At 45.5% G+C, this 25,402-nt stretch overlaps 1 protein-coding gene across 1 annotated transcript in view; it reads right to left on the bottom strand.

Annotated features, from left to right (window-relative positions):
- grid2 (glutamate receptor, ionotropic, delta 2) overlaps nucleotides 1–25,402 on the bottom strand; it is a 700,148-nt gene that overhangs the window by 5,834 nt on the left and 668,912 nt on the right. The window contains exon 17 of the mRNA XM_067984186.1: nucleotides 17,985–18,225. Within this exon, the coding sequence (XP_067840287.1) occupies nucleotides 17,985–18,225 (241 nt within the window). The remainder of the gene's footprint in view (nucleotides 1–17,984; nucleotides 18,226–25,402) is intronic.

Here is a 25,402-nt window from a genome sequence, read left to right as displayed (position 1 = left end):
ACGAGAAGGTCCTCCGACTTGCCCGGCCCACCACCACCACCACCCCCCATCCCCCCAACTCCGCACCGAGTGGCCAAAGATCAAGAGTGTAGGGCTGAAATACAGCCAAATGTTGAGGAGCAGCCCCCTCAGATCACTGAGATGGTTATGGAACACTAAAGAAAGAACTTGCATTTATATACAACATCTTTCACAACCTCAGGCTGTCCCAAAGCACTTTAGAGCCAATTAAGTACTTTTTGAAGTGTAGTCACTGTTGCAATGTGGGAAACACGGCAGCCAATTTGCGCACAGCAAGGTCCCACAAACAGCAACGTGAGAATGACCAGATAATCCGTGTTAATGATGTTGGTTGAGGGATAAATATTGACCAGGAGAACTCCCCAGCTCTTCTTCAAATAGTGCCACGGGATCTATAATGTCCACCTGAGAGGGCAGGCAAGGCCTTGGTTTAACATCTCATCCGAAAGACCAAACCTCCAACAGTGTAGCACTCCCTCAGTATGACACAGGAGTGTCAGCCTAGATTTTTTGTGCTCAAGTCTCTGGAGTGAGGCTTGAACCCACCACCTTTGGACTCAGGTGAGAGTGCTGCTTACTGAGCCATGGCTGGCACCATGATAACAATCAATGATAATAATATTTGCACCTTAGTTTCATTTCTGTCACTTTCCATGTCATCACTCTCTGCATAGTTTCCTGCAGTGTTGTTAATGGAGGTTACTAAAATAAAGTAAGAATTTAGCTTGCTGCTGAAATAGAACAATTACAATTGTGACACAAATGCCATTTGGCGGTGGCACTACAGAATACCATTTGGCCTAACAGTGCCCCATTGATAAAAGCAGGCAGACACTGGCAGCAGTTTGTGGCATAACTAAACTCAAGGTTACAATGGCAGTCAATAAGTAGCCTCATGAGACTCTTCCATTTACCAGCTCATCCCTTTGATCACTATTGTACATCTAGAGAGCAATTTAGGAGTCTTAAAAGCAATGATTGAATTTGACAAGAGTTAAAGCACATATCAAAATTGCTGCTCAGCTTTAAAGTGAAAGAGTTTCACTAGGCCGTGTGCTAATTGCTGAGGTGATGTTTGAGTTCGCTGCAGTATGAAATGTTGGTGGCATCTGTTGGATTTCTATGGCACTCTCTGCTCTTCTTGCAGTTTGATGAGCTAAAGCGAACAAACGATGTAACTAGACAGACAGGGTAACATTGTATTGTTTCACAAGAGTATGCAGCGAAACAAAGAATATAAGCATTAGTTTACACAAACTAGTCAATTTGTAACATGATGGTTTTTTTAATGCCTTTATCAAGTTCACCCAATCCTTTCTTAGGCCTTGGTATATAACAGGCTACTTCACATGGTTGTTTGCTGAGACATATGGGTAAAGTTTTGTCTTCACCGCCTGGGCATTAATCTGGTGGAATGGATTGCTCACTTGCTGCAGAATTTGCCCGATTTTCATCCCATCGAAATCAATAACGGGCAGGTGATCGAATCCTCCAGATTAATGCCCAGGCGGCAAAGGTGAAAATGACCCCAATAGAGTGAAGGTTTACCTCTTTACATTTTGTTATGACGGTGTACCGAGGGTTGACTGCGTTGTTCTTATGTTATATTGGTTTTAGGGTTCCTGATGAACCAACATCAAATGACGAGGGAAGGATAACTAGGTTTATTGTGGTTGAAAATAACTTCAACTACAGCAGCACTCAGGCTAGTTTACAAACTCTATCCTGCAGACTGACTCACGTCCTTAACCTTGGTCGAACCGGTTGCTTAACTGCAACATTGACGTAGTCCTTTACAAGTGTCAATATCATTATAAAGGTTTTTCCTTGGAGGGGGGAGGGATCAGTTTGAGTGAATGGTTCAGTTTAATAAGGTTTACTAATCCATGATCTTTATAAGTGAACAGTGTATTAGAGTTGTTAAAGGTGCCTTATTTTTTAGTGGGTCCCTCTGGTTATATCACACAGGGAATAACCATCAAGGGAAAAATCAGATTTGAGCACAATCATTTAAAAAATAAATTGTAACAGTCAGTTTCAATGACCTGGACTGTGTCAAATTAGTTGGATCGCAATGAGATTCTGGTCGATGGCGGGGGGTAACCTGACAGTAAAACCCCTAACACTCGGTATCTATGCCAAGCGTGTTGCATTCACTGTTAAATCTAGTGCAGCTCAATAGTATTCAAATTATCCTTATCATTTTATGGCAATCCGCAGCAAAATCACAATTTGCAACTCCCCATCCTTTTATGAGGACAGTTTGCATAAACTTGGCTTGCATTCCCTTGAGTTGAGCAGTTCGAGGGTTGATCTATTCGAGGCTTTTAAAATGATTAAGGGATTTGATGGGGTAGATACAGGGATGTTATTTCCTCTGGTGGTGTGTGTTTTTTTTTATTCATTCATGGGATGTGGGCATCGCTGACGAGGCCAGAATTTATTGCCCATCCCTAATTGCCCTTGAGAAGGTGGTGGTGAGCCGCCTTCTTGAACTGCTGCAGTCTGTTTGGTGAAAGTTCTCCCACAGTGCTGTCAGGTAGGGAGTTCCAGGATTTTGACCCAGCGACGATGAAGGAACGGCGATATATTTCCAAGTCGGGATGGTGTGTGACTTGGAGGGGAACGTGCAGGTGGTGTTGTTCCCATGTGCCTGCTGCCCTTGTCCTTCTAGGTGGTAGAGGTCACGGGTTTGGGAGGTGCTGTCGAAGAAGCCTTGGCGAGTTGCTGCAGTGCATCCTGTGGATGGTACACACTGCAGCCACAGTGCGCCGGTGGTGAAGGGAGTGAATGTTTAAGGTGGTGGGTGGGGTGCCAATCAAGTGGGCTGCTTTGTCCTGGATGGAGTTGAGCTTCTTGAGTGTTGTTGGAGCTGCACTCATCCAGGCAAGTGGAGAGTATTCCATCACACTCCTGACTTGTGCCTTATAGATGGTGCAAAGGCTTTGGGGAGTCAGGAGGTGAGTCACTCACCGCAGAATACGCAGCCTCTGACCTGCTCTTGTAGCCACTGTATTTATATGGCTGGTCCAGTTAAGTTTCTGGTCAATGGTGACCCCCAGGATGTTGATGGTGGGGGATTCGGCGATGGTAATGCAGTTGAATGTCAAGGGGAGGTGGTTAGACTCTCTCTTTTGGAGATGGTCATTGCCTGGCACTTGTCTGGCACGAATGTTACTTGCCACTTATCAGCCCAAGCCTGGATGTTGTCCAGGTCTTGCTGCATGCGGGCACGGACTGCTTCATTATCTGAGGGGTTGCAAATGGAACTGAACACTGTGCAATCATCAGCGAACATCCCCATTTCTGACCTTATGATGGAGGGAAGGTCATTGATGAAGCAGTTGAAGATGGTTGGGCCTAGGACACTGCCCTGAGGAACTCCTGCAGCAATGTTCTGGGGCTGAGATGATTGGCCTCCAACAACCACTACCATCTTCCTTTGTGTTAGATATGACTCCAGCCAGTGGAGAGTTTTCCCCCGATTCCCATTGACTTCAATTTTACTAGGGCTCCTTGGTGCCACACCCGGTCAAATGCTGCCTTGATGTCAAGGGCAGTCACTCTCACTTCACTTCTGGAATTCAGCTCTTTTGTCCATGTTTGGACCAAGGCCGTAATGAGGTCTGGAGCCGAGTGGTCCTGGTGGAACCCAAACTGAGCATCGGTGAGCAGGTTATTGGTGAGTGAGTGCCGCTTGATAGCACTGTCGACGACACCTTCCATCACTTTGCTGATGATTGAGAGTAGACTGATGGGGCGGTAATTGGCTGGATTGGATTTGTCCTGCTTTTTGTGGACAGGACATACCTGGGCAATTTTCCACATTGTCGAGTGGATGCCAGTGTTGTGGCTGTACTGGAACTGTTTGGCTAGAGGCGTGGCTAGTTCTGCAGTAGAAGTCTTCAGCACTACAGCTGGGATGTTGTCGGGGCCCTTAGCCTTTGCTGTATCCAGTGCACTCGGCCGTTTCTTGATATCACGTGGAGTGGGGTGGTGGGGATATCGGGAGAAGGCTGAGATGGATCATGTGTGTGTGTGGGGAATCCAGAACAAGGGGGCAAAATCTTAACATTAGAGCTAAGCCGTTCAGGAGTGAAATCAGGAAGCACTTTTTCACACAAAGGGTAGTGGAAATTTGGAACTGTCTCACTCAAAAAGTTGTGGATGCTGAAATTTTCAAGACTGAGATTGATAGAGTTTTGTTGGCTAAGGGTATCAAGGGATATGGAGCAAAGGCAGGTAAATGGAGTTGAGAAACAAATCAGCTATGATCTAATTGGATGGCGGAACAGGCTTGAGGGGCTGAATGGCTTACTCCTGTTCCGATATTCCTCTGTGCAGGATAGAGAATCAGGAGTGCAACACTGTAGCCCCATCTCTGACCTGTACTCTCTTTGAACATGCTCCCGATTGGAGGCAGGAAATTGGGGGATTTGTCTTCTATGCCAGCACTTTGGTGACCCCTACAGAAAACGTATTTTCTATGGAGTGATTCAGTTCCTATATTTGTCCAGTAAATAGTGAGTATCTTGGTTTCTTCATTTCCTGCCTGCTGAAGGAACAGCTTCGGAGGTCATTTTTAGTCATGACAGGCATCTTAAGCTATCCAAGGTTAATTATATTGGAAAAGGTGATTAATGCTTGATGGGTTCATTAGGGGATGTCTGTTCTCATTTTACATATTGTATTGACCCTAGTGTGTCAATTTGAATTAGAGTTAAGAAAAGAGTGGAGCCTTTCACAAATGAATTTGTGTTATATCACAGACAAATTATCCTGTTTAATTTTTGAATATAAATTTTGTGGTTAGTAATGTTTTAAAAAATATAATAGCAAATCATAACCATCAGAAGGAAATCATTTGCTAATGATTTGTATCATGTTGCAGGATACAACTATTACTCTATGTCATTTTATTTTTTAGAGTTTAAATTTCATTAAGCCAGGATATTTTGAGCCAAACCATTCACGTGAAATCTTATTTCAGTGATGGTGAGTGCGTGGGGCTACTTCATTATCTCAGCCTCACATTGAGTGATAGTTTTAGTGTGCCTACTAATCACACCCCAATAGGGGTTGAAATCTGTCGTGGGTGCGATCGCAAAATGGGTGATGGCGAAACACAGCCCATTTTCCACACTGCCTGATTTCCTTCTCCATGAAAGAAAATCGGACGAAGTGTAAAGCAGGCCGTCGATTCACCATAGCCTGTTTTGCACCATCATCCAAGACAAGTTTCACCCCAGATATTTTTTCCTTTGCCAATGAAGGAAACGAAGGAAGAACTTGCATTTATATGGCACCTTTCTGTCAATTAATCACTTTCAAAGTGTTGCCACTGTAGTTTTGTAGGCAGAGAATTTGTGCACAGTCATGTCCCACAAACAGCAATGAGATGAATAACCAATTAATCTGTTTTGGTGATGTTGGTTGAGAGATCAATGGGATCTTTTACATGGACCCGAGCAAGCCTCAATTTAGCATCCCATCTGAAAGGTGGCACCTCTGACAATGCAGCACTCCCTCGGTGTTGCACTGAAGATCATGTGCTTAGGTCCTGGAGTGGGCCTTGAGCCTACAACCTTCTGATTCAGAGAGTGCTACCACCGAACATGCAAGTGGTGAAGACAGAGATAATGGGCAAACAAAACGTACCAACGCCTTATGTCTACCAGCTCACTGGATGCCTACAGTGACTAGTGATCACTGCGTGAATGCGTTACTTCATCTTCCCTCTGCTCCTACCATTTTGATTTAATTTTGTTTTGTTTTAAAAATCAGTTTGGGTGCCCTGCCTTTCCCTCAACTCCTTGACATTTTAGTGTTAGCCCAATCACATAGGCCGAGCTCAAAATAGAACCCTTTCATGGAATATGTGTTTCCTGTATCAATGTGCTTATCTAACACTTAAAATCCATTTGCCATTTGCTGTGTTTTTCAGTGATATAACAATAGATTACAGCCAGAATACAGCTGAAACCATGACTGGTTGCTGGGCGCACAGAAAAACCATGAGGAATTGTACTGGGACACTATGGGGGCAGGTAGCCCTTTGCTGCAACTTTTCCAATGCCCTGATGTCCTTCCTCTGATATGGTGGTCAGAACCGTACACATTATTCCAGAAGGGGATGAACCAATGCCTTCTGTAGGCTTGGTATCACATCATGTGATCCTGTTCTATTCCATGGGCTATACAACCCAATATCCTACTTGCCTCATTCGGCAAATCCACTGCTCTTCACAGCTCTATACTGAGTTCAGGGGATTTTGTTCTGCAGCTCACTAAACAGGGCTTCAATATTCCATCACTGAGCACTGAAGTTGCTAATGGGTGAAAGGTGGGGCTGACTTTTCTTTCCCCCTTGTACTAGGGTCTACCTCTATCTTCACCACTTGTCTGCCACAGTTGGGATCTAATGTAATTACCAGGTCGCAGAGTAATTGAATGGAGCTCAATCCCTATAAAGAAGAGGGAGTTGGGTAAAAGCACAATTAATCATACTCAACAGAGTCATTAACCTGGTCTTTTCATTCCTAAGGATTTATATGTACACTGTTTAATTACTGCCACCACTTGTCCAATCCTGTCTCTAACTATCTCCAGTGATTTGGTTGTTACCTCTTTTTTAGATGGGAAATTAACCATTTTGTAGAGGCCTAGTAAGAAGAAGGTTTTTGACAACATCCACCAGACTATCGATGTGGGCCAGAAAAAACCCGGGCCACTAACAGGTCACTGTGTCGGTGTTAAAGTCTAGGTGTTACCTCTGTCCTCTGAGGAAGTTATGCATCTCATTCAAGGACCTTTCAGACACGCCACAAGATAACAGCTTCTCAATAAAGTTGGAATGCCATACTCTACAGAAGATTTTAGAAATGCTGAGGATTATTGCTCTAACATCCTGCTTAGGATCAAGAAAATCGCCTTCTGTATAGTCCTTTAATTAATAGCGTCACATGTGGACTAATTTGCTTGGGAGGAAAATTGCAAGTTGTTATGATTGGAATGTTGGAACAGCTCTCCCATTTACTCTGATTTCCACGAGCTTTGACATAATTTACAGGAGGGTTACTGGTCTGTAATATCAAGTGGTGACTCCGATCCCTTCTTATGGATAGGTACAATATTTGGTTCTGTCCACTTAGTGGGATAACACCAATTGAAGGGGTTGGTCTTAATAGACATGTCGGGGGCCATATTGTTCTTTGGTTACCACTCTCTGCCCCCCCCCCCCACCCCAACCCTCACCCCCCACCCCGTCCCCTGTTGTGTGGACTGCCTTACATTCTCCTGGACTCCCACTGCTTACTGATGCCACTAGAGAGCAAAGGGATTCAGAAGCCTGATCGTGATTCAGTTTCTGTTGCTATCAGCATGTCAAAAATCACACTTCCACTGGCAGAATCACAACTCCCAATGGACGTACCGGACTAGGTCAGGCAAGATTAGAAAGGCTCCAGCTGCCTATAGCCTAACGTGGAACTGCTTGATGCTGATACTATTTCCTCGTCCTCGATTTTTGTTAGGCAAAGGTATTAAAGGTTACGTAACCAAGGCAGGTAAATGGAGTTAAGATACAGATCAGCCATGACCTAACTGAATAGCTGAACAGGCTTATGGGGCTGAATGGTCTACTCCTGTTCCTTTGAATGTAAAATGTATCTGGAAAAACTTGCTGCATACTGTTTTGGCTTATTTTTCATTCATCTTGCAGTCTACAATAATATTCTCATTCTCTGATAGACTAGGCCCTCAGACATCCATTAGTTATGGTTCCCTTGTTAATAGAGGAACATACATGACGCTGTCTGCATACTGTACCTTTTGTTGCGACACATCTCATGGTCAACATCCTGAAGGCTCTGCTGAACTTTTCATTCTACTCTAGCCTCTACCAAATATTCAGAGATGCCTTCCATTGTCAAATGAATCAATTTACTTCTGTGAGGTGCCCCAAGCCTTCAGTGACAAGACTGTGAATTGACAATGAGAGCTGACAACTGATGCTTGAAAGGTTAAATGGAAGGAATCAAATTTGAACAAGGGGTTCACAGAAGTGAATCATGCTCCAGTTTACCAGAACACAACGGGGGGGGGGACAATTTCCTCTTTGTACACTGAACGTGCATCTTTAGTCCTTCGAGTTCACGAGCAGGTCCACGAATTCTTGCTCATTGCGGTCGATTTTAACTTGTTTCGCCTGGCGTTAACGGCCTCAAAATGGGGTCGGTAGCCGCACCGCCTCGTTAACCCCGATGAAGCAGCTGCCGCCGTTTGACATTCGTTTACCGCTGGACACCCAAAACGCCCACCTGTTCCAGGTGGTAGACCCCTTTAAATATGCAAATCGGGGACTCAGGACCTACGACCGCCCTTTTAGTTTGGAAATGGATGAAGAGCGCGAAATGCATGCTCCGATCAGTTGCACGGGTGATGGAGTCAAAGAGGCTCTGCAAAGGTAAGTTTAGATATTATTTTCATGGGGCCTGAGGTGCTGGAGTGCTTTCTCTGGGCCCCACGAAAATAATGTGGGGTGCTGCCACCCCAGGACCCGCCCACCTCTGCGATCGTGACCAGCCCGCCCCCCTCCCACACTTATTACCCTGCCAGTGGCCGGGACGGACCGATATTGGCCAACCTTGAACCAGAGAGTTGCATCGAGATGCCCGTTTGGTGGCCCGTAGCTCGCCAGTCCAATGTAAATGAAGTAATCGCCTTAAAATCGTGCCCGTCTCTTTGCCGCGGGTCCGGGAGACTGGACCAGCACCAAAGTCAATCGAGACCCCCATTGTGGTTCCTGAGTATATTGAATGTATTCTAGCTGAAACGTATCTGAGCAGCGATACGGAATACACCTGCTGCAATGATGTTGAGTTACTTGTTAAGGTGAAAGTCACGTAGTTAAGGAGCTCAGACCTGAAATAATTGGCTTTTTTTTCTTGTGTAGGGGATATGCTTTTTGTTCTTGTTGCTTCAGATAAAAGTTTGGGAGACCAGATGTGTAAAAGTTTGGGAGACCAGATGTGTAAAACTTTGAGAGACCAGATGTATAAAGGTTTGGGAGACCAGATGTGTAAAAGTTTGGGAGACCAGATGTGTAAAAGTTTGGGAGACCAGATGTGTAAAAGTTTGAGAGACCAGATGTGCAAAAGTTTGAGAGACCGGATGTGTAAAACTTTGAGAGACCAGATGTATAAAGGTTTGGGAAATCAGATGTGTAAAAGTTTGAGAGACCAGATGTGTAAAAGTTTGAGAGACCAGATGTGTAAAAGTTTGGGAGACCAGATGTATTAAAGTTTGAGAGAACAGATGTGTAAAAGTTTGAGAGACCAGATGTGTAAAAGTTTGAGAGACCAGATGTGTAAAAATTTGAGAGACCAGATGTGTAAAAGTTTGAGAGAACAGATGTATAGAAGTTTGGGAGACCAGATGCATAAAGGTTTGGGAGACCAGATGTGTAAAAGTTTGGGAGACCAGATGTGTAAAAGTTTGGGAGACCAGATGTGTAAAAGGTTGGGAGACCAGATGTATAAAAGTTTGAGAGAGCAGGGGCTCTATTTTAGCACCCGCTATCGGGTGCGTTCCTGGCAGGGGGGGCTCCAAAAATCGGGGAATCCCGGAGCGGGTCGGGAGCCCGGCTCCAACCCACCCACTTCCAGGTTCCCCACAGATGTGCCGATGTGCGCGCGCAGCCCCCGCATGTGGGACTCCCGCAGGCAATTAAAGCCAGCGGGGTGCCACTTGAGACTATTTACTTAGTTATTTCAGGTCATTGACAGACCTGATGAAGGGAATATGTGAGGAGGGGTGGGATTTTAGAGACAACTGGGACTGTTTCCCGTACTGGGGGAAACACTCCCAGTTTAAATGGACGTGTTGCAGCCATCAGCCTGTGGCAGCCGCAAAGGTCCATTTGACAGGTGTGGGGGGGGGGGAGACCCTCACTCATTGCAGGAGACCACTCTGTCACTTGGGACAAAGTTTGGCCTCCACCACCCTCCTCCTGACAATCAAATTCACCAACTTGCACACTTACCCCGGGGTCCAGAGACATGTACCTACCTTGCGGACCCCCTCAGATGTACATCTTCTGGATGGGGGCCGCCGTAGCTGCAGTCATGACCTCCTCGGAGGCCGAACAGCATCACCAGCCTCGCCATCCACGCCGTCCACCTCTGACACGTGGAGCCCCACAACACAGTGCTGTGACACATCCACCTGCACAGCAGGAGGGAGGGCAACCGCAGAGAGAGATGCGTCGCAGAGGGCATTACCCTCGCCACAGGGTCCACAGACCGAGGCTCAGCTTCCTGGACCTCTCTGAGCAGCAGTGCACACGGAGGCTCAGAGTCACTCTACATGTAGTCGTGGACATCTGCAGCCTCCTTCATGCTGAGCTGCTCCCGGCTGGCCCGAGCACCATCTTCTTACCTGTCGCTGTCAAAGTCACCACTGCCCTCAACAACTTCTCCTCCGCATCCTTCCAGGGTGCCACCGGGGACATCGCCGACGTCTCTCAGTCGTCTGCACAAAAGAGCCCTGCAAATACACCTACACCCACTCTGCAGTGACACAATGGGTGTCATCAGGTGTGGGTCTTCATTGTGATCCTCAGGAAAGGGCATTATTGCACAAACCAGACAAGATTCGCAAAGACGTGGCAGTAGTGGTGCCAATATAATATGTAATGTGAGTTGGTCAGAAATTCAATATAAGTAACAACCATGACAAACCCTCAAACACTCTTGTGCATCCCCTTCATGCTCACGACACGTTTGCCTTACGCTGCCTACTGCACATATGTGATGCATGCCCTGTGGCTGCAGCACAGGTAGTGGCAGGTTGAGTGAGGCTGGCCGTGAAAGAGATGCATGAGAGGGTGAGTATGAGATAGAGCCATGAGATTGTATGAGGATTGGGTTGAGTGGTAGTGGCGGGATGAGTACTGGCGAGGTGAGTAAGTGCAGGTAAGATGAGGATGAGCTTTGAGTGGGTATGAGGGGTGATGTGACAGAGTAGTGTTGGCAGTGCAGAAGGAGATGTGGGGTGGGGGCGGTGATGTGGCAGACGGAGTGTAGGGGAATGAGTAAGTGTACTCACTTTGGCTGACCTACTTAGGTCATTGCAGCGCCTCCTGCACTGTATGCAGGTGGGCGATATGTTGGTGGTGCTGGTGACCTCCTCTTCCACCTCGAGCCAGGCCTTCCTGGTGGCCGAGGCAGGCCGTTTCCTCCCGCCCGCCGGGGAGAAGATCTCTGTCCTCCCCCTCCTCCTCACCCCATCTAATAATACCAGGAGTGAGGCATGATTAAACTGGGAGCAGCCTTCCCTCTGGGCTGCTCCATGCTGTAATTTTTACTATTTGTTGCAGCATCTGTCAGTGGAGGACTGCCCCTTTAAATAGAGCTCCTCCAGCTGACAGAGCTTACTGCGCATGCGCAGCCCGCCCGACGCGCAGATCAGCAGTGGGGAACCCGGAACAACGGGTAAGTGGATCCAATTAGGCTGCGATCGCGCGGGGGGCAGACTGATTTCACCGGGCGCGTTACCCATGCACCCAATAGCCCCCCCGCCGCGAACCCGCAGCCCTGGTAACATCGAGCCCCAGATGTGTAAAAGTTTGAGAGACCAGATGTGTAAAAGTTTGAGAGACCAGATGTGTAAAGGTTTGGGAAATCAGATGTATAGAAGTTTGGGAGAGCAGATGTGTAAAAGTTTGGGAGAGCAGATGTGTAAAAGTTTGGGCGACCAAATGTATTAAAAGTTTGAGAGACCAGATGTGTAAAAGTTTGGGAGATCAGATGTACCCAGAAGGCTCTGTGGTCATTCAGGCCCATTAACTAACTATTCTGCTTTTTGCTTAACAAAACATTAGAAGTCCGTGTAAAAATAATTTGCAGGATTGCTACTCGCTGCCCGGTTCATGCGTCTTGCATCTAGTATATGCATGTTCTGTTTGCTGCACTTCCTGTTTGCCACATCTACTTCCTGTTGTCACACTTCTGCCAATTTGGCTCAAAGGAAAACCAGCAACAAATCAGAACTGAAGAGGCCGGTAACACGCAAATCAAAAGTGAAGAAAGCAGCCAGAAAACAGCCAAGGAGGAAATGACTAATGATCTATCAAAACAACCAATTCTGAATGACCAGTCAAAAAGAAATAAAAAGTGAACCAATCAAATCATTCAAAATACTTATTTGTTTAAGAAAAAATTGACCTTTTTTTCAGTAATTGAAATTTCTAATGCCTAAGGTAAGGTTTTAAACAAAATACAAATATAGGTTGTTTTCATCGAATTGTCATTTGATACCTCGTTAAAGTTTTTAGTTGAAGGCCTCGGCTTCTCCAAACAGCTTGAGCTTGGACTTGATATTTTGTCCAGAGCCTTGATTGTAATAGCTGGAGGCAAATCCCACCATCTGAACATGTGCAGCGTGGACTAGTGCCCAGGTTACATTCGTAGCATCTCGTCAGTCCAACTGCTGGAATATTTCTCTTTAGCTTCCAACCCTATCAGTTTGGTTGTTTTTCAAAGAAAAGCTGGAGAACAATTCTCAAAAACTCTACTGTGTAAAGTTTATACCGAGTGTCATTTTAAATTGAGAAGCTGTGTGTGTGTATGTGTGGTGACAGTGAGGAAAAACAGGCCCTCTTCAAATATGATAGCTTATATAGATTACCCATCTGTTGCAGGTTTTGTTTATTTTCAAATTATCTTCTGTAAATCTATTTACTTTTTTTTTGGGTGCTCAAGTCAAATTGTGTCTCTGAAAAATGATTTGATTACAAACTGGATGATAAATTTGAGTAGGTTTCCGAATAAACTTTTAAATAGAAGCTTTTCATTTTCTTTCTTTCAGGAATGATGTCAAGCTGAGACAGGAGAGAAAGATAGAGAGAGATGGGGCTCAATTTTGAAATGATGGTGGGTTGGCAGCTGTGCGGGGGTGGTGAAGGTGTGTGTGACAATTACGAATTTAAAAAATAATTACCTTTCCCGACACGATCGTGATGTAATTGATGGTGATTAAAGTTCGTTCCGGGTTTCGCGCCCGGCTGCCAGCCTGATTGACAGGCTGGCTGCCGACAAGGGGGGTGGGGAGAGAGAAAGAGAGAGAGACGGCATCCGGCGCTGGAACAGAAGATCGGAGTGGGCGGAGAGAAGGGAAGATTGGGGGGGGACATCGCGGGGGGTGGGGGGGGGGAGAGGGGATGATCAGGGGGGGGTGGAGAGGAGAAGATCGGGGGTGGAAAAGAGGGCGATCAAAGAGGGAGACATCGGGCGGGGGGGGCGGGGAGAGAGGAGGATCTGGGGGACGACCGGGCGGAAAGGGGAAGATCGGGGGGGGACATTGGGAGGGGAGGGGGAAGATTGGGGGGACATTGGGGGGAAGGGGGAGATCAGAGAGGGAGACATCGGGGGCTGCGAGTGACATCGGAGAGGGGACATCGGACATCAGAGTAGGGTGGAAAGGTAGGTTGATTTTATGTTTTAACTTTGTGCAATGGTTTTTATTTCATTTATTACGTTTATTTTTGCCTGATCCGGCCCTTCTTACCTGGTTTCAGTGGAAGTCGGAAGCCGTGGGAAAGCTGACCAGGTAAGTTAAAAATCAATCTAACTACCTAATATATCACAAGTAAAGTATCGTAAGTATCTCAATGAGGTACATTTGGTTCTTTAACTATCATCCCGCCGGCTTTAATTGCCGGTGGGACTTCCGGATTTGGGAAGCCTGCACACACACAGGTGCGTCTGTGGGGAACTCCGGAGTTGGCGGTTGGAGCCGATTTCCGATCCCGCTCTGCATTTTTGCAATTTTCCCCGACCCCAACACGCCCGCAATTGAAGTTTAAAATTGAGCCCATGGTGTCTTTCCTCATTTTAATTGCATTTCGAAAACTTCTCAGGCAAACAGAAAGGCTTTAATTAGCACTGGTTGTTTTGTTGCTAGTTAGAAAATGTAAACATTGTAATTAGTGACAAACAGAGAGAGAGAGAGAGAGAGAGAGAAAGAGAGTGAGAGAGAGAAAAACACATGCAGGATCCAATCAAAAAATGCTGAATTCAATCTTCGCAGAGATACCTACAAACCAGTGCCTCCAGATCTGGCCCTCTCCTCCCCTTCTCTCCCCTCCCCTCTCCCTCCTACTACTTCGGACAGACCCTGGGCATCCACCAGTAAGCCAATGCAATATTTCATCCCCAATATTCTACCAAACCTCAGGTTGGCTCCTCCATAGTGGTGTGAGACCACAGGACCCCCACCCTGGAGCTGCCAACCCCAAGACCCTTCCCCACTGCTACCAAAGTGCAAGATTGCCCCCTAAGTGCTGCTAAACACCAGATACCTACCAATTGGTACATCTTGCACTCCATCCTGCTGTGTATCCTCGGCTTTAAAATGGTAAAGGATAAGAATTAAATGCATAGAGAAGGCAGTGTATATAAAATAAAGACTACTCATTCATGATTTTCATAGAATAATGGACAGAGTTCATGGAATTCAGTCCTTCAAAACATTGTCACAAATCCAAAATACTATGCAATAAGAATGGAACTTGATTTATTGTCCCCATAAAATCATTGACACTGATGTTATGTCCCACAAAGCACAGCACTCCATGGATATAAAACAGCACATCCCCTGACTGACTGCGAGCAAGGCCATAGGGGATCTACCAACTTCCATCTGTATGCACTTCCTGGAACTTCCATTATAAATCCCTATGTCAACATTTATAATGCAAACTGCTCACGTAAACTTGTCACGTTGTAATTACACCCTCCTGCCTGTGGTGATGCTGGATCATCCCAGTTTTGGATCCACCAGCTCCTCAGCCTGTGCACAGAGAGACTCCGACCAACCCCGCTTCTCAAACTGCTCCGTGTTACGATTTAATTATAAATCATAATATAAACTTAAAACTATTTGTTAAAATAAGGACTGAATATTTGTCTTTAAAATGGGGACTGTGTCTGTGGACCCTGGTCTAATTATCCCACACCTTCTCTCCCCATTTCACTACACATGATCGCAACTCCCCCTGTGCAGCAACGCAAGAGATCCTTTCACATCTGTGGACTTACTATATCATTTTTGAGTAATGTCTGTGAAATATTCAAGTTTATTTTGTCACATTAATGTAATTTGGGGAATTCTCCCCTCTCATATTGCCTCTATCTCAATTAGTGAAGAAAATTGAGGCAGATAATGTACTGTCAACAATTCAGAGATAGTTAAATGCCTGACACATTTGTCCTGTTGTCTACACTAACTACCTTCTGACACAAGGTATTTAGGCAAGCAGAGAGGGGACACAGGTTTCTAACCCTGCTCTATCTCCCCTCTCATCCCACCATTAATCCTGCTCTATCTCCCCTCTCATCCCCTGCTACTAACCCTGCTCTATCTCCCCTTTCATCCCCTGCTACTAACCCTGCTCTATCTCTCCTCTCATCTTCTGCCACTAACCCTGCTCTATCTCTCCTCTCATCTCCTGCCACTAACCCTGCTCTATCTCTCCTCTCATCCCACCACTAATCCTGCTCTATCTCCCCTCTCATCCCACCGTTAATCCTGCTCTATCTCCCCTCTCATCCCACCATTAATCCTGCTCTATCTCCCCTCTCATCCCACCATTAATCTGCTCTATCTCCCCTCTCATCCTTTGCTACTAACCCTGCTCTATCTCTCCTCTCATCTCCTGCCACTAATCCTGCTTGATCTCCTCTCTCATCCCCTGCCACAAACCCTGCTCTAACTTCCCCTCCAAACCTACTCTATTCCCCGCCCCACTCCCTGCCCTGATCTGCGTTTCCTTCCAGCTTTTGGTTCCACTATGCTTTCCCCCACTATCTCCCACCCCTGTGTAGCAGTCCTCCCTCAGCCCTGATCCAATTATTTTCCCAGCCTCTAACCCACTTAACCTGAAGAATATGCTTGATCTGTACTCCATGTGTGCAACGCCACAGTAGGTCAACTCATACATATACAGTGAAACCTGTAAATTACGGACAACTTAGGGATTGGCATCAGCTTTTATTGCAGGTGTCCTTATTTTCAAAATAGTCATTGTATGTGCTGTAACATTTTTCAGTCGAATGGGGAGCTCTTTACCCAGCATCCAGAGCGGCAGAGAAACTGCTCTATCCCCGGGACAGAGCCGAGCGAGCATTCAATCCCGGAGAAACTGCTCTATCCCCGGGACAGAGCCGAGCGAACATTCAATCCCGGAGAAACTGCTCTATCCCCGGGACAGAGCCGAGCGAGCATTCAATCCCGGAGAAACCCCTCTATCCCCGGGACAGAGCCGAGCGAGCATTCAATCCCGGAGAAACCCCTCTATCCCCGGGACAGAGCCGAGCGAGCATTCAATCCCAGAGAAACCGCTCGATCCCCGGGACAGAGCCGAGCGAGCATTCAATCCCGGAGAAACCCCTCTATCCCCGGGACAGAGCCGAGCGAGCATTCAATCCCAGAGAAACCGCTCTATCCCCGGGACAGAGCCGAGCGAGCATTCAATCCCAGAGAAACCCCTCTATCCCCGGGACAGAGCCGAGCGAGCATTCAATCCCGGAGAAACCCCTCTACCCCCGGGACAGAGCCATGCGAGCATTCAATCCCAGAGAAACCGCTCTATCCCCGGGACAGAGCCGAGCGAGCATTCAATCCCGGAGAAACCCCTCTATCCCCGGGACAGAGCCGAGCGAGCATTCAATCCCAGAGATAGGGTGGTTTCTCTGCTGCTATGCATACTGGGTAAAGAGCTTCCCCATTCCACAAAAGCCATTTCTTTCACAAAACTCACTACCACCTCATGCTGACTGGTATACAGTGATCTCCAGGGAATTTGGGGGCAGAAAGGAAGCAAGCTGTAAGGGGAAGTGCCAGTGATTCTGACTCAGTGAAAGTTCCAGATACAGCTGCTTTGCAACAGGCTGTATTCCATGTTTTAAATTGTAAGAGGGCTTGGTGCATTGAATGCTGTCCGTAGTTCGGAATTTGCGATTGTCTGTGGTTTCAGAGTGCCTCTTGTATGGTAAAATATACAAGTTATTTGGTGTCTCAATAAGTGTCTTTTTTTGCAGGTGTCCGAGTTTTGGGCGTGTCCGTTTAGACAGGTTTCACTGTCTATGTTGTGCATCAACTGGGGGAATGGCAGCTCTGAACAGGCATCAATAACGGTCCTTTCCATCTGAAGTTAAGCTTTTGCAATTAAGACTGAACCTTTCAAATTGCTTCTCAGTACTCCATTAATAAGCGAAAACGAACCATTAATGCAGGGTCAGTGAATTTCCATTTTTACTCCCAAGATCAATTTCACGAGTGCGGACTAAAGGTACCACCGGCAGCATTGGCGCTGATCACAAAATAGCTGTGCGCACGCTCATGGGAGCTCCTAACGCGGTGGGGAAAGTTAACTCCCAATGGATTCCTTACGATGAATAACATTCAGCCCTATTTGTAACGTTAGGCATTTCAGTGCTGACGGGAGTGTCGGGCGGTCAGTACATACGAGAGGGGAAAAGGGGGGCTTTCTTTTAATGCAACAAAGGAAAGAGCAGGATAGCTCTTTCAAAAAGCCGACACAGGCACGATGGGCCGAATGGCCTCCTTCTGTGCTGTATGATTCTATGAAAGTACACGACCACATGACTGGACTGTTATTCTACTAATCGTTGGACTCAACTGCTGTGTAGCCAACGGGAAGTTACTAACTCACCCATATTGAAAAGAGAACATCCTTCTTCATGGAACTTACAAGGCATTGATCCTATAATCTGATAGCCCATTACACTGAGTACCAGGCTGCTATATAGCTCTCTGACCTTTAACCTGTACAAACTAAATCCTCGGGCGATTGGCAGTGGATATCTCCCGTGGGTGCGGAGTGCCGTTAAATCTGTTACATGTCGATGGGACACGATGTGATGATGATTGCAGAGTTTTACCTCTTTCGAGGGGGCACGGGATCCTTTCCGTCTGTTCCACCAGTTTTCCAGAATGGCTATGAGGCAGGCCAGGATGATCCCGGCAGCCAGGATGCAGAAGACACCAGCAAAGCTGGCCAGGTCGAGGGCACTGCCTTTCTGCTGCGCTCTGGACGAGGAGTAGATGTCACACTGTGCTGTCTTTGGCCACCACTTATGCTTCAGGATGTCAAGGTCTCCGTGTTGCAGAAGTTCCAGGATCCTTGATTTAAAGAAGAAGGACGAACATTGTGAACATTGTGAATCCAAGTTATTTCCATAAACAACGTATGGGGAATCATGAGCTCATCCAAACACTCTGTGCACAGTTTGTTGGCACAACAATGCAGTGTGTGTGTACGTGTGTGTGTTTGCATTTGTGGGTGTGTATATGTCTGTGTGTGTCTGTATCTGTGTGTCTGTGTATGTGTCTGTATCAATGTGCGTGGGTGTGTGAGTGTCTGTGTGTGTATGTGTGTGTGTGTCTGTATCTGTGTTTCTGTGTGTGTGTCTGTGTGTGGGTGTCTGTATCTGTGTGTGTATCTGTATCTGTGTGTGTCTATGTGTGGGTGTGTAAGTGTGTGTATGTGTGGGTGTGTATGTATGTGTGTCTGTATCTGTGTTTCTGTGTGTGTGTCTGTATCTGTGTGTGTGTGTGTGTGTGTGTGTGTGTGAGTGTCTGTATCTGTGTTTCTGTGTGTGTGTATATGTGAGAGTGTATTTGTGGGTGTGTCTGTATCTGTGTGTGTTGATTTGTATGTGGCTGTGTGGGTGTATGTGTCTGTCTGTGTGTGGGTGTGTGTGCATACGTGTGGGTGTGTTAGCATATCTTTCTGTGTGTGTCTGCATGTCTGTCTGTATATGTATATGTGTGAGAGTGTGTGTATGTTTGAGAGTGTGTATGTGTCTGTGTGTGTCTGTCTGCCTATATGTGTGGGACTGTGTGTATGTGTCTGTATGTGTGTGTGTCTGTGTGTGTGTGTCTGTGTGTTTGTCTATGTGTTTGTCTCTATGTGTGTCTGTGTCCGTGTGTGTGTAACATATGATATTAAATATTTTGTGAGGCTCACAGGTTGCAGAATTGGTCCTATCGAACCCTGTATATTGTTATAGCTTTACCGCCAACCCACCCTGTCATCTAACAAGCCTCTGAGGCTGAGGCTCACAAAATTCCCCAACAGCAATTTCACTGATTTCCACACGGGGGCAGGCTTTCCATAGGAAGCAGAATCTGGAACACTCCCCACGTAAAATTAATTGGCATTTGTGTTTGAGAATTAGCTAAACACACATTTCCTTAAAGGCTATGAATTTACTTAAGTTTAAAAAAAAGCTGAATAAAATGTAAGTCTCTATCAGAATGGAGGTAAAAGTAATAGGCAGGAGACAGTGGTCATGCATTCCGATTTGAACGTGACATAACTCCCTATACCAGCTGGCTTCATGCCATCAATTCCTGTGTGCCAAGCAGTCTGAAGATGGCAACTGGGAGGCGTACAAATTAACAATGACAGAACGCTGTTCTTATGGGCACGTGTGTGGTGCATATTTCCAGTTCAGTACAGGCAAGATGGAGATCTTGTGTGTTGCTGTGAGACGTGTTTGATGGATGATATACAGAAATAGTGAACGCGCTTCATGGTAGCGAGTTTTTTGGCTTGTATTTTGTATTTTTCAGGCTAATGTTTAAATCCCGCAAGCAGTCCTCTTGCAGCCTCTGAGCTGGTCTGTATTAGCAACGTACGTCACCAGACAAGGATCTGTTTAGGGTTGCTAACCCTCCAGGATTGCCCTGGAGTCTCCAGGAATTAAAGACTAATCTCCAGGACATTGCTACAAGCAAAATCCAGGAGGAAAATTAAAAGGGGCAACAAGAAATTGTGTTTTTAAAAAAAAATTTCTTTGCATACTTTTGATTACTGGCCATAAAAATATTGGACATGGGGAAAAAAAAAAGGCTGTTTGACTGACAGTCAAGAATCATCCAATCGGGTAATGAAGAGTAATGAAGAGCTTTCCAATTGGCGTAGGAAGGTGGGGCACCAGGAAGACGGACGTATCAGACAACCAATGGCGGGAGTGTTGGGGGGCGGGGCAGTTGGAAGCAGGAGGTCATCTGATGATACCTCCAGGAATAGGTCCAACCAGAGTTGGCAACCCCGAGATCTGTTACAGTTATCAGTGCAGAATTGGTCAGAGTGTAACACCGTGGGCCTTACTTTCTGCTCTGACAGTGCAGTGCTTCGCACATTTGAGTAAAATTCCTTTATCTGCAATTTTAACAGAGCCATTAAATGTGTTAATGAGTGCGGCAAAATAAGGAAGCAAGCCTTTGCATTTACGTAGCGCCTTGCACGACCGCAGGACATCCTCAAAGTGCTTTACAGCCAATGAAATACTCTTGAAGTGTAGTTAGTGTTGTCATATCGGCCAATTTGTGCACAGCAAGCTCCCACAAACAGCAATGAGATAATGATCAAATAATCTGTTTTAGTGATGTTGCATAAATATTGGTCAGAACACCAGGGAGAACTCCTCTGCTCTTCCTTCCATTAGTACTCTGGGATCTTTCACATCCACCTGAGAGATCAGATGGGGCTTTGGTTTAACGTCTCATCTGAAAGAGGGAACCTCCAACAGTGCAGCACTCCCTCAGTACTGCACTGGAGTGTCAGCCTGGATTATGTGCTCAAGCCTCGAGAGGGGGGACATGAACCCACAACCTTCTGACTCAGAGGCAAGACTGCTACCCGCTGAGCCACAGCAGCACAAAATGTGTTGAGCACCGTGCTACAAAATGGAATGAAACCCCGTGCAGTCTTTTGTCACATTGTATGGGTGCATTGTATTAGAAGCTGCATCGAGGAGAGGCACAGAATTTGCCCACTATGCTGCTGAAAGTGCGAGCTGATAACATCGCAGTGAGGGAAACAGGGCATCTGGGACCTGAGTGAACAGGGCAAGCAACAGGGTATCTCCTTAACCGATCAGATTGAAGGATTGGGAAATAAAACAGCGGCCGGACTGAGCAGGAGAGTGAATTAAAGGGGGTGAGCTCGGTGTCAAATCAGGTACAGAAAGAGAAATAAAGAGAGGGAACGAAAGATTGGGGCGAGAGAGAGAAAAAAGAGACAGAAAGGAAAAGTTTAAAAAAAAAATTTAAAATTTAAAATTTGACATTTTTAAAATCTCCCCGAAAAATTCACAACCTGAAGGAACGAAACTCCACACTTGTAATAGTTAATTTTCGGTGCCAGGGCAGTTGATTGGCCGTAATTAACAATTATCATGTAATGACTTGACGTAACGTTCTGTGGCGAGTTTAACGGGCAAATACAGCGAGTTCCGAAAAAAAAAGGGAGGCTAAGGGGGAGATGGCCGTTCTCGCGAAGCTAACGACGGAACGGCGCAAATCGGCCAGCAACTTCCGGATATTCACATTTAACTGCGCATCTGCCCCCGGCCTGAAGCTGCTGTACCATTTACCCGTAAATAACAGCATTATTTCCGCAGCAAATTCTGGCCCAAGACGCTTTTGTCTTTCATAGTCGATGAGATGATCTTTCAATATCCACCAACCGCACCTTCAATGTTTCCCCTCCGATTATCGCCAGCGTTAGCTCCGAAAACACAGAACTGACCTTGCCTTTATACGAGCAATTCGGTCAAGCAGAAAAATAATCGAACGGGCAGGCTTTTTTTTAATGGAACGGGCAGGCTTTTAAAGGATTTTAATTTCCTGATTAAACTCTTGTCATCAACACAGAGAAGGTAATTGATTGGCCAGCTGCCAGGCAGTGACTTAATTTCTTCAGAGAAACAGCATGAAACAAAAAAAAGTGCATATTACCCACAACGCGCACCAAAGGACTAAATTCATCGTGAAATTTCACGTCCAGAGCAATTCGAATTGCTTGTCACTTCTGTGGCTCTTATTTTAAAAAGTCACACTCTTCACAACTCTTTTCTTTAATCCAGGTATAAAGCTCTGGTGATTAATGTGTATAATTATATTATATGCCCCATTTCAGTTTTAAAAAAAAGTGAAGCAGCAATTATGCAGATGCCTACCTTGATATTCTGTGCCGTAACAACATATCAAGCTGTTTCTGCATTAGAAAAGATAACTGTGCAACACCAGCATTTATAAATGAATAATGTCAAAATCAAAGCAGAGCATCATAAAAGACAATGGGGCAGAAATCGCTCCCGAAATAATGGGGGAGCTCAACAGCGCTCTCCGTTTATTTAATGGCGAATCGGAGGAGCAAGTTGCTGCATTTGCACAGGCGCGGTAAAATGCGGAAGTCGTCAGCTCGCTCCTATCGGTCCGCTGGCGATTTGACAGCTGCGAGTTAAAGGGCCATCCCGCCCTACAATCGTGGAAATCACCGAAAAATCGCAAACTTGCTCATCCGCCCAGCTGGAACGTATTTAATTACGCCACCAAAAGGTCCGCTTAAAAATACCAGGTCTAAACTAAGTTTTATAAGTGCGATAATGACTGGCAAACAACTACAAATTACATTTTAAAAATGTGGAGTCTTTTATTTTAATAGTTTTTGGTCATTAAAATATTTAACTTTTTTTTACTTTTCCCTTCTTTAATTTAATTCAATTATTTCTTTGGCTTTTGATAAAAAAAATACATTTTTTCAATACAAAGACTCACAGAATATTACTTTAGATGAATGAAGTCCGCTTGCCCGCCTGTGGGCGTGGCTTCTCTTCGTGACAGATATTTGTGGGCGTGTCTTCTATTCTCACAGACATTTCCCATGCGAATCAACTTACCCCCGCTCAGAGGCTCAGTTGATCGCGCACATTTTTAAAAAAACTTCAAAAGCACGCAAGTCGACGCCGCTGAGCCCGCAATAGATACACTCGTAAATTTAATCTGCAGGAGCTGCAGCGATCGTTACCACAACACTCTGCGCAAGTTCCTGCCCATTGTGTTGACGCCTGGCAGATACCAATGTAATTCAACCTCTGATAGTCTTTCTTGCCACCTATAATGGTGTGATCTGTACCAGTCTAAAAATCAGCACAGAATAACGACTGAGATTGAAACTTACTCCAGTCCTGAGCAAGGGCACAGGGTTGCCTGGAGTCTCCTGGAATTGATGATTAATCTCCTGGACACTACTGCGCGCAAAAGCCCGGGAGGAAAATCATGGGGGCGTTAACAAATGGTGTGTTTTTTTTTCCCACTCTCTTTGGACACCTTCATTTATTAGTTATAAAAATATTGAAGACGGGGGACAAAGGTTGTTTGAGTGGGCGGGGCGAGTTGGAGGTGGGAGGTCATGTGATGAAACCTCCAGGGACACGTCCAATCGGAGTTGGCAAACCCTAGCAATGGTCCACACTCAAAACTTTAACTTGTCTGTTCTCTCCACTGGTGCTGCCTGACCCACCGAGTGTGACCTCCTCCAGCTTCTAGTTTTTTTTTTCTTACGGTTATGACCGCAGAGAATAAAAAGGCCATTCCTGAGAAATTCCTCTATCCACCCATTCGTTTTACGACAAGTTTGGTTCACGGACAAGTGGATGCAGTGATAAAATCTCCCTGAGACCGCCACTACATCACTTCTGCGTGGCGTTGTGAGGGCACAAAGGACGCACGATTTCTTTGGCTTCTTGCAGACGGTGCCCTTTAATGTTTAAATGGGTTTTGGGCAGTCTCATTCTTTAGCTGAAATTCAATTTGTGGTAGGGATCGTCACATCTCTGCATCTCCAACTGTTGATTTGCAATCACTAAGGTAGAGAATAGGAATTGCAGTTTGGTGACATCAAGATATACGAGATTGATGTCCTTTAGTGCCTAGATGGTATGGGCTAATCGAATTGAGATCACCTTGGAATCAGAGTAGGAGCATAGGAACAGGAGTAGGCCATTCAACCCCTCGAGTCTGTTCTGCCATTCAATTAGATCGTAGCTGACCTGTATCTTAACTCCATTTACCCGTCTTGGTTCCATAACCCTAACAAAAATCTCTCAATCTCAGTTTTGAAATTTTCAATTGACCCCCAGCGTCAACAGCATTTTGGGGGAGAGAGTTCCAGATTTCCACTCCCCTTTGTGAAGAAATGCTTCCTGACATCACCCTTGAACGGCCTAGCTCTAATTTAAGGATATGCCCCCTTGTACTGGATTCCCCCCACCAGAGGAAATAGTTTCTCTCTATCTACCCCATCAAATCCTTTAATCATCTTAAACACCTCAATTATATCAACCCTTAATCTTCTATACTCTATACACAGTGCACATCAGTAATATAAATATAAAATCTTTATGTTAAAAAAAGTGGTGCCAGGTGTGATTAGTGATATAATAACATTATTCCATCATTGATTCTGTCCCATGTTCTTTTGCAATTTAGCATGAGATATTAGTCGTACAAAATACTTCACCATGGCAACAATGCTCCTTTAAAGGGGAGGTAAATGTACCCCCAGAACATACTGGTCAAAGGTGACAGTTAACTGAGGATTGCAACTTCTGTCAATCCCCATTAATATCTTGGTGGTTCCTCATTTTGAAGTGGTTCTGTAGTATAACTGGTTCCCTTGCTGGCTACTCTGCCCCATTTATACTGCGGGGGCAGATTTGACAACTGCTGAAAGTACACGTGCGTGAGATTTGTGGACACACAGTAGCTCCTGAGTTGTGACTGTAAAGTGACTGAGCATGTATGGTTCTTGCTGGGACAATCTCCAGTTTGCTTGGGACCTAAAATGCCTTCTAAGCAGAGTTATTCCCAGAATTGATGGATCTATTTGGGATATAACATTGCATCCTTCAGCCTTGCAAGACAATTTGCTTGTGGGAAGATTCACTGCAGAAACCACTGGCTTTACGAGCACAGTTTAGCAAGACTATATAAAAGTCTCTCTCTTGTTGGTATACCAGTTGATGTTGGTACACTGAGTAAAAATAGTGATATCCTTGAGTGATAATTGGAGCAGTTGATTCAACCGGAAGAAGAACTTACAAAGTAGGTAGCTCCCATTGCAGCTGGTAGGACACCTGAAGAGGAACAAACATTTAGCAGAAAACAGGGCAATGTGACATAAATTATGAGGTGAGATACTTGCCTGTTGAACACTAGAGTTAAAATTCGAAATACCTTCAGCAGAGATACATGCGGAAGTTAGCTTTCTTGGCTGGAAGACAGATGACATCTCTTTGGACAAAGAGACCGTTTGCATTAATAGTGTTTCATCAACTGCTACCATACTAAAAGCTGAAGTCAATAAATATATAATCACTGCTGAGTGGATACTGAGGCAGGTATTTCTTTGGTTGCTTGGGACTTTGTTACTAATAATGAGTTGATGGTAAAGTAAGACTGATGGTGATAGCTGCCAATCTTAAAGGCCATGAAATTGCATCAA

The sequence above is a fragment of the Heptranchias perlo genome, chromosome 1, assembly GCF_035084215.1.
Source record: "Heptranchias perlo isolate sHepPer1 chromosome 1, sHepPer1.hap1, whole genome shotgun sequence".
Taxonomy (NCBI): domain Eukaryota; kingdom Metazoa; phylum Chordata; class Chondrichthyes; order Hexanchiformes; family Hexanchidae; genus Heptranchias; species Heptranchias perlo.
The sequence above is the reverse complement of the archived record's forward strand: the minus strand, read 5'-3'. Positions and strand labels throughout refer to the sequence as shown.